The 9,203-nt window shown below is 41.9% G+C and overlaps 1 protein-coding gene across 2 annotated transcripts; it reads left to right on the top strand.

Moving 5' to 3' along the window:
- On the top strand, positions 1-9,203 carry GLRX2 (glutaredoxin 2). 2 transcript variants are annotated; one of them, XM_030934971.1, is made up of 4 exons: positions 1-145; positions 4,453-4,516; positions 7,921-8,097; positions 8,919-9,203. In XM_030934971.1, the coding sequence occupies exons 2-4, from the start codon at positions 4,454-4,456 to the stop codon at positions 9,051-9,053; spliced, it is 375 nt and encodes a 124-aa protein (XP_030790831.1). In that variant the 5' UTR covers positions 1-145; position 4,453; the 3' UTR covers positions 9,054-9,203. The 2 variants fall into 2 exon arrangements, with proteins under 2 accessions (XP_030790831.1, XP_010373858.1); XM_010375556.1 differs by lacking the exon at positions 1-145 and adding an exon at positions 176-410.

Below are 9,203 nucleotides of genomic sequence, written 5' to 3'. Positions count from 1 at the left end.
AAGAAACCAGAGGCGGGGCCTGGATGAACTCTCGAGATAAGCAAGGCAGCCGCCTGTCCCCTCTGAAGGATGTTTACATGTGGGCGGCACTCACCAGAATCCAAGCTCGAGGCCGCCCTGGAAGGACGCGCTCGGCAGAGTAAAGGTGACCGGCGGCGGCGCTGGCAGCCCGAAGGGGCGGGATGGGGCGGGGCAAGGCGGGGTCCGGCCGGAGGAGGCGGGTTCCTGGGATCCGCGGCGTCCGGCCGGCCGTAGAGCTTGCTGCGGTTCAGGGCTCTGACCATGCTTTGGCACCGCGCGGCGCTGGCGGGGACGCGGCTGGTTCGGAGCAGGAGCGGCTTGGCAGGCTGGCTTGACAGGGCGGCGGGAGCTGCGGGAGCTGCAAGAGCTGCGGCCGCCGCGGCCTCTGGGTACGGGGTCGGCAGGGAGGAGCGCCCCTGCGTGGTGCGCTGGCCTTGCGGGAATCTGGAGGGAGCGGTGGGCGGAGGCGCCCCTCTGTCCCGGCCCCAGGTGGGCTAGGCGGGCTAGAGCGTGGGCTCTGAGTCATAACACGCTGAGGCGCTCGAGGGATGGGCAGAGAAGGGTGCCTCCACGGCTGTGCTGACTTCAGGAGTCTGTGACTCTCTTGTTGAAAATGTTTGACTCATGTTCGTTTAGACCATCCTCTGTGAATTATTAGATAAAAATACAAGACGCCGCCATCAGTTGGAATTTCACTTAAAGAGCGAATGATTCTTAGTCCAAGTGTGTCCCAAATACTGCACTGGACATAGGAAAAACTGAACAGTTTTCTGGTGTTTGTCTACAATTCTAGTTTAACCGGGCGTCCTGCATTCTTGTTTGCTAAACTTAGCCACCCTACTGCAGGAAGTGAGGGCAGCGATTCCTGCTGAATGGCCAGAGCTTTTAGGAAAGAGGCTGTGACTGCCTTACACTTCGTCGTTCAGAATATCCGCGGCTTCGGGACCTGCAGTGGAAGGGACCTGCGGCGGAAGGGACCTGCGGCTGTGCCGCCCACGCCTGCGCGGCTAGTCCCTGGCGGTGCCGCAGGCTCGCACCTCCGCGCCTGCCACTGCGCACTTGGCCAGAGAGTCTGTCTCCCTATCTACTTAATCTGGGAACTTATATCAGTTTTGGAAGATTCCAGGAACCTCAAGTTTAGCTTTCCAGACCAAGCTAGACACCCCTCCTGAAGGCGCTAATCACAGGCTGTTAAGTATTTGACAGCTCGTTGAGGCCCTGCAGTGTTTTTTTCTGCCTATCCCTGGGGTCAGTATAGCACCTTGCCTACTTAGCACACAGTAGGCACTCCATAAATATGGCATGACTAGGTGCTTCATCCGTGTTGAAACGAAACGTTTATTGTGCACTTACTTCCCCCGTGCGTATTTCTATTCATAGTTCGCGACAGTTTTTACCAAGGTCAACCAGAAATTGAAGGGGAAGGGTGCCTTCCAGAAACACTTTTATTTGGCAGGGTAGGGGGTAATATTTCAGAATGCACCTCCTACCTCCTCTCACTATCCAAGAAAACATTTTCTTATGTTCAGTTGGAGTTCCTTCAGTAGTAGTGTAGTAAATGGTTTGGGTATGACAGTTTTAAGTGCTGGACCTGAGATGAAAGGACTTGCTTTCTTAGTTGATAAACCAAATACAGCTTGCTGATTTATTCCACCAATGGTCTTCCTTAGGGCTAGGCCAGCGCTGCCTAACCTTTTCTGGTTTAGGCTTCAGGAACTTAACTTCCTTTTATCTTAAAGCTTCACCCTCCTCTCAGGTTGGCTGCAGTCTTCCTAGCTCGCTGCCCCTAATTCCTTCCTGAGTTAAGCGCACAAGACTTTTTGTTTGTTTTAAAGGGTTCCTTGCTAATCTATTGGGAAGCAAGGAATAATAGATTGTAAACATTGGGTAGGTTATAATGTTACAATGTTTAGTTCCTATCTCTTACTCTTCTTTGTTATTACTGAACAAACTGATGTTTGCTGTAGCTTCCTCACTCTAGGTATGCTGATACCGTAATAGTTCCCCCTTACCGGTGATGGACATGTTTCAAGACCCTCAGTGGATGCCTAAAACCTCGGATAGTACTGAACCCTATACATGCTATTTTTCCTATACATGCATGCCTATGATAAAGCTTAATTTATAAATTAGGCAGAGTAAGAGATTAACAACAATAATAAAAGAACAACCACTTTAATAAAAAAAATGCTCATTTCAAGGAATCCCTAGCTGAATCTTCTTATAGGCCCAGTGCTTTTTGGTGTAACACATTGCTGTCAGTTGGAACACTTTTTCTATTCTTGTCTCCACAAATTTAATACCTTTTTCTGGCTTAACTAAGCACTTATACCCTGTGGCTGTAACTTGCAGTTTGAGATGTGACATCAAAACTACCAGGAATTTTTTTACTTCTTTACAATTGCACTGATAGAAGATCCTTTCTTACCATAGACCTTAGTAACCTCAGCATGCGATTTTTTTTTTTTTTTTTCGTATTAAGTGGAGAACTTTCACCTTTTCACTTAAAGAAAGCACTTTAGAGCTTCTCTCTGACACACCTGAATTGCCAGCATCACTACGATAGTGGTTTGGGGCCATTATTATTATTATTATTAAAGATGGAGTTTCACTCTTGTTGGAGCCATTATTAAGTAAAATAAGTGTTACTTGGACACAAGCATCGCCACACTGTGACAGTCGATCTGGTCACCAAGACAGCTGTTGACTAAAGGGTGGGGAACTTATACAGGGTCCATATGCTGGACAAAGGGAGGATTCATACCCTGGGTAGGAGGAAGCTAGATGGCTCAAGATTTCATCATGCTACTTAGAACTTAAAACTTACCAACTATTTTCTTCTGAAATTTTCCGTGTAATGTTTTTGGACCATAGCTGACCCTGGATAACTGAAACCGTGGATAAGGGGAGACTACTGTGTAGGGCAGATGTTCATTATCCAAGGATAAGATGTACTGGAAAAAGCTATTTAGAGTGGATTCACTTAAAATAAGACTAATTTTTCAGGCCAGGCGCGGTGGCTTATACCTGTAATCCCAGCACTTTGGGAAGCCAAGGTAGGTGGATCATCTGAGGTCAGGAGTTCGAGACCAGCCTGGTCAACATGGTGAAACCCCATCTCTACTAAAAATACAAAAAATTAGCCAGGTGTGGTGGTAAACGCTTGTAGTCCCAGTGGCTCGGGAATCTGAGGCAGGAGAATCACTTGAACCCGGGAAGTGGAGGTTGCAGTGAGCCAAGATCACGCTGCTGCACTGCAGGCTGCGTGACAGAGTGAGACTGCATCTCAAAAAAAAGACTAATATTTCATGCTATCCAGTTTAAAAAATTTTGCTTGGGACTTTTGCAAAAATTAAAACATAAAAAGTAGCTTTACCTTTATATTTAAGAACATTTAAATTTTAAATGCACCCCCCATGAATACAGTATTGATTTGAAGGCAGAACATTTGAGTTTTATAACATAATCATAAGGATAACAGTTTTTTAAATATCTGAAGTTTCAAAAATTCTCTTATCCTTTAGATATTCGAGTAACTCTCTTTTGAAACATCTATTATATCTCATAATCCTGTTGTAAGATTTGTAATTTTATTCTGCAGTTAGTTTGCATCATGGTGTTTGATATTGTTCCAACAGTGCGATAGGGCCTGGTTGACCAAGAAAGATGAGTGGATGGGGAAGGAAAAGTTCCAGGGATAAAAAGATTTGAGGACGATAAACTGGTTGAGTTTTTTTTTTTTTTAGTGATAATTTTGCTGACAATGAGTGTTCCTTTTACAAGCTCCCAATAGCCAGGTTTTGGATAATAAATACTGAGAGGTCCTGTATTCAGGAAATTCTAGTAGTAATGTCAAACATTATTGAGCATTTACTATGTGGAAGGCACTTATCTGCTTTCTGCATATGAATTCATTTAATCTCCACAAAGTACTTTGAGAGGTGCCAGTGATTATTGTTTCCACTTTGCACACTAGAAAATTTGGAGCTATGGCCCATTGCGGTTGAGATACCATAGCTTCCTCAAAAATCTTTGAAGGTTCCCTGCTTCACAGTGTGTTCCTAGAATTTTGGCATGTTTTACTAAGAAAGTAGAAACTATATTTTTAAACCAATGGTCAGGTCACACGGCGTAGGATGAATATTTGAAATTTGCCAGTTATAAATAAGAGTGTGTCAAGCTTTAAGCACAGTAAATATGATTTTATCAAATAATTAAGGATGTTGGGAAGCTAGTTACATAAGCACACAGACCTTTTTGGTTTTGGTGAAACAAACACTTTGTAAATTGACATTTTATATTGATAATAAGTAAACATTTTTTTCTATTTTGTAAGTTTGGCTATGTTTGTAAGTTTTTTTTCAAATACAACTCGTGATAAATTATCTTTAATGTTTAATAAACTACATTGTTCTTTTAAATTCCCTTTAGAATGGAGAGCAACACATCATCATCTTTGGAGAATTTAGCAACGTCGCCTGTGAACCAGATCCAAGTGAGTGATGTGGGAGATGATTGAAGAACTTTCCTCTATAGAGAAAGAATTGTCCCCTACGTATTTAATATGCTTATTCAGTATCCAAACTTGAGATAGTTCAGCAAATGAATTAAGAAGTTCATATTTATTTAAAAGTCTGCTATGAAAATCATCCTTGTGACTAAGAAGTCCTAGATCATTTTGGTAATTAAAATGTATGAGATTTATTTTTAATGAAGTCTTCACTCCGTCTAAGTTGGATAATGAGGTTGGCTGCTCCTTTTCATCATACCCACTTGAGATCCAGTGTTGATACCAGTCAAGCTGCCCTTAGCTGGGGATCCTATTTGATTTTGGCCTGGGCAGCAGTTTAACAGTTTTCTTTGTTAGTACAGAACCTACTATGCAGTAGTTACTCCATAAACCATCCTCTCAGGGATAGGACTTCTTTTCCTCTTTCTTTTACTGAGAAGCTTCGTTAATTCTGCCTTAGAAAATCTCCCTTACGTGTATATTTTTCTTCCCTTGCAACCTACAAGATATATCCATTTTTTCTCTCTTGCTTACCACTCACTACTACCAAAAACAAAACAAAAAAATTTCTGCCTTTAGTTGATTTGGCTAAACTCCTGGCTATTGGCTATAACTGTGAGGGAATTGCTTTTTTGTTTTGTTTTGTTTTGAGGCAGAGTCTCACTCTGTTGCCCAAGCTGGAGTGCAGTGGCACGATCTCAGCTCATTGCAACCTCTGCCTCCTGGGTTCAAGCAATTTTCCTGCCTCAGCCTCCCTAGTAGCTGGGATTACAGGCGCCCGCCACCATACCCAATTTATTTTTGTGTTTTAGTAGAGATGGGGTTTCACCATGTTGGCCAGACTGGTCTTGAACTCCTGACTTCAAGCAGTCTACCTGCCTCAGCCTCCCAAAGTGCTGGGATTACAAGCATGAGCCACCATGCCTGGCCCAAATTGCCTGTTTTAAAGCAAAATTACAACATCATGGAATATACAGTAAGGGTGAGCTTGAGAAAAAGTGGGAAGAGGGTTCTAGAAACCCTAACGCTGTCGTCTTTAGTTTCAGCTCACTTTGGAATCTCTTCATCCATGTCTAATATATGTCAGAGCCCTGGAAGCTCATCTCTCCCTACACAATGGTGTCAGCGTGTCTGTAACCTGAGGCAGCATGGTGCAGGGAAGAGCACTGGCTTTGGTGTTGTAACAAGGTTGAGTCAAATCCCAGTATTGCAAACCACTCAGCCTTGGTTTTGTCCTCCGTAAGATGGATTCATTAATACATCTCTGGTATGGCAGGCCCTCCCTAGGATAGACTTTTATACTAAATATTATTAGTAAACACAAGAGAAGCCTAAAAATAGACCAACTTGCCTGCACTAAAATTCAGGGCCTTTCTGACACCCAAGAGTGGGTATAACTTCTGAAGCATGGGTCTTATACTTTCTGGTTTTTGGCCTTCATCTTAAAGGTGCTGCTTATGATCCACCACAAAAGAACAAACTAGACAGGGCAGGCACAGTGGCTCATGTCTGTAATCCCAGCACTTTGGAAGGCCAAGGCAGGTAGATTACTTGAGCCTAGGAGTTCAACACCAGCTTGGGCAACAAGGCGAAACCCTGTCTCTACAAAAAATATCCAGGTGTGATGACACATGTCTGTAGTCCCAAACACTTGGCAGGCTGAGGTGGGAGAATCACCTGAGCTCATGAGGTTAAGGCTGCAGTGAGCTGCGATCGTGCCATTGTACTCCAGCCTGGATGACAGAGTGAGACTGTTGTCTCAAAAAACAAACAAACAAAACCTAGACAAATGTCTGGGTGCTAAATCTATTCATTCAAAATCTTTTGAAGGACCCAGGCATTCATATGTTTAGAAACAAAAAACAAAAACAAAAACTTCATAGGCTGTGTAGATGCATAGCAGAGTCTCATAGCCATTGTGGTAAAGGCCTGGAGGTAGTTTTCAAACCAGGCTGATATCGTAATTATATGGAGAGTTTTAAAAAAATACAGTTTTCAACTTCTACTTCAAACTCATTGAATCAGCATTTCTGGAAGTAGTTTTTCCTGAATTAAGAGTATGAGAATACCTTATCAAGAGAGTAATGACAGCTTTTGTACTATAAAGGTATATAGGAAGGGATAGAAGCAGAGGCGTAAGCCTTACATTTTAAGAAGAAATCGTATACCATTCCTTACCATTGAAAGTTATAGAATAGAACGTCAGGAGTTAACTCCTGAATACCTACTGAACATTTGAAAAGAAGTATGTTTTGGGGCCGGGTGCAGTGGCTCACACCTGTAATCCCAGCACTTAGGAAGGCTGAGGCGGGTGGATCACCTGAGGTCAGCAGTTTGAGACCAGCCTGGCCAACATGGTGAAACCCTGTCTCTACTAAAAATACAAAAATTAACTGGCCTTGGTGGCAGGTGCCTATAATCCTAGCTACTCAGGAGGCTGAGGTTTGAGAATCACTTGAACCCAGGAGGCGCAGGTTGCAGTGAGCCGAGATCTCGCCACTGAACTCCAGCCTGGGGGACATAGTGAGACTTTGTCTCAAAAAAAAAAGAAAGAAAAAGAAAAAAAACAGAAAAAGAAGTATAATGTTTTGGGTGTTTTGGTTTGGTTTTGTTTTTTTTTTTTTTTTTGAGACAGAGTCCACTTACTGTGTTCCTCAGGCTGGAGAATCACTGGAACCACCTCCCTGGTTCCAGTGATTCTCCTGCCTCAGCCTCCCGAGTAGCTGGGTTAACAAGCATGTGCCACCATGCCCGGCAACTTTTGTGTTTTTGGTAGAGATGGGGTTTCACCATTTTGGCCAGGCTGGTCTCGAACTCCTGACATCAAGTGATCTGCCCACCTCAACCTCCCCCAGTGCTGGGATTACAGGTATGAGCCACTGCATCCAGCTGAAAAAGGAGTATAATGGAGATTAAATATCTGCACTGTAGAGCCAGATATGCCTGGGTCTAATCCCAGCTCTTCCACCTATTAGCTGAGAACCATGAACAAATTGTTGATCTTTATCTGTACCTCACTTTCCTCATCTGTGTAGTGGGGACAATAATAGGACCCACCTTAGGATTGTAGTGAGGTTTAAATAACCCAGTGAAGATAAAAGTATTGAGAATAGTACCTGGCACACAGAAATGGTTGCTGTATATGAATTGGCTGTGATTATTATTTATTGTTATTGCTGTATGCCAGGCACTTTTTATTACATCTTTTTTCCTAATAACGTTGCTTTGAAATGAAAAATATCCTTAATCTGCAGATGAGAAAAAATAGATGATGCTTAGTTTGAGCCCGGAATCATGAGACCAAAATCCATACCCTTTCCATTATATCCTAATTTCTTTCCAAATGGTAATGTCTAGAATTAAAGTGATTTTTTGTGGTTTTATTTCAGGAAACAATTTCTGATAATTGTGTGGTGATTTTCTCAAAAACATCCTGTTCTTACTGTACAATGGCAAAAAAGCTTTTCCATGACATGAATGTTAACTATAAAGTGGTGGAATTGGACCTGCTTGAATATGGAAACCAGTTCCAAGATGCTCTTTACAAAATGACTGGTGAAAGAACTGTGAGTATATCCTCTGTGGTGCTGTTCCTCTTTAATAGGTTGTAAACCGAATCACCCAGAGCCTAGACCCTTGTGTTTGGAAAATGAGCCAGACATTCTCTGAGGATAGAAAAAGCAGCTGCAGATCTAGGAACCAGATTCTTAGAATAGGAAACAGCAGAGTTGATTTATTTTTATTCTGTGTGTGTGTTTTGATTGGGGTTGATGAGTAGTGTTACTATGAGTGCTTGTCTATGGATCTTTGAGTTCCTCTTGGAGCTCTTTGCAAGATAAAAGTATTCTTCCTCCCTTTACCTGGGCAATACAGGGGTTGGTCTTCAATCACTTTTCTAATAGGAGTGCTTTAGTGCTCCATGTTTTTAGATTCTTGAAATTTGGATTTTTCCATAATATGCATAATCAGAAAAATGTACAGTGTTGCCACTTTCAAGTTTATTGAAAGAAGTTTATAGTGCACTCTTTCCCTTCAGTAAACAAATGTAAGAAAATAACTAAATATTATTAGTTTATCTGCTTTAGTTTATCTTTTACATACCATGGTGATTAGGAAGAAGGGTTTTAGAATCAGATTGTTTTGGATTTGAATCGCAGTCTTTTACCATCATTGTGATTTTGCACAAGTTCCTGTGCCTCATTTTCCTCCAAAATAGGGCTAAAAATAATACCTACCTCAAAAGATTAAGATTTTAATATTTAATTTGTGAAAGAGCTTTGTGGTGCCAGGCTCATAAAAGTACCCGGAGTTCAAATGTCTATTATTATGTGAAATCTTAGTTCTGACATTAGAGTGAAGCCTAATTCTTCTTTTGTTTGTACAACAGGTTCCAAGAATATTTGTCAATGGTACTTTTATTGGAGGTGCAACTGACACTCATAGGCTTCACAAAGAAGGAAAATTGCTCCCACTGGTTCATCAGTGTTATTTAAAAAAAAGTAAGAGGAAAGAATTTCAGTGATGTTTATACTAATAAGTTTGCTAGTACAGTGTCAGTTAAAGTGGTAATGCCCAATAATGTCTTTTAAATGTTTGAGGATGTTTTAAATACATGCATTGTCTTCATGAAGATGTAAAAATAATGAACAATAAATTGCAGTGGAAACGTCTT

Source organism: Rhinopithecus roxellana, chromosome 8, assembly GCF_007565055.1.
Source record: "Rhinopithecus roxellana isolate Shanxi Qingling chromosome 8, ASM756505v1, whole genome shotgun sequence".
Classification (NCBI taxonomy): Eukaryota; Metazoa; Chordata; class Mammalia; order Primates; family Cercopithecidae; genus Rhinopithecus; species Rhinopithecus roxellana.
Note: the sequence above shows the minus strand (reverse complement) of the source record. Positions and strands in the feature narration are given on the sequence as shown.

What these genes read in the sequence shown, in the direction of transcription:
- GLRX2 (XM_010375556.1), top strand. Translation starts at nt 283, where the DNA reads ATGCTTTGGCACCGCGCGGCGCTGGCGGGGACGCGGCTGGTTCGGAGC. An exon ending in GCGGCCGCCGCGGCCTCTGG is followed by an intron (nt 411 to 4,452) that starts GTACGGGGTCGG and finishes AATTCCCTTTAG; the next exon opens with AATGGAGAGCAACACATCAT. An exon ending in AAATGACTGGTGAAAGAACT is followed by an intron (nt 8,098 to 8,918) that starts GTGAGTATATCC and finishes TTTGTACAACAG; the next exon opens with GTTCCAAGAATATTTGTCAA.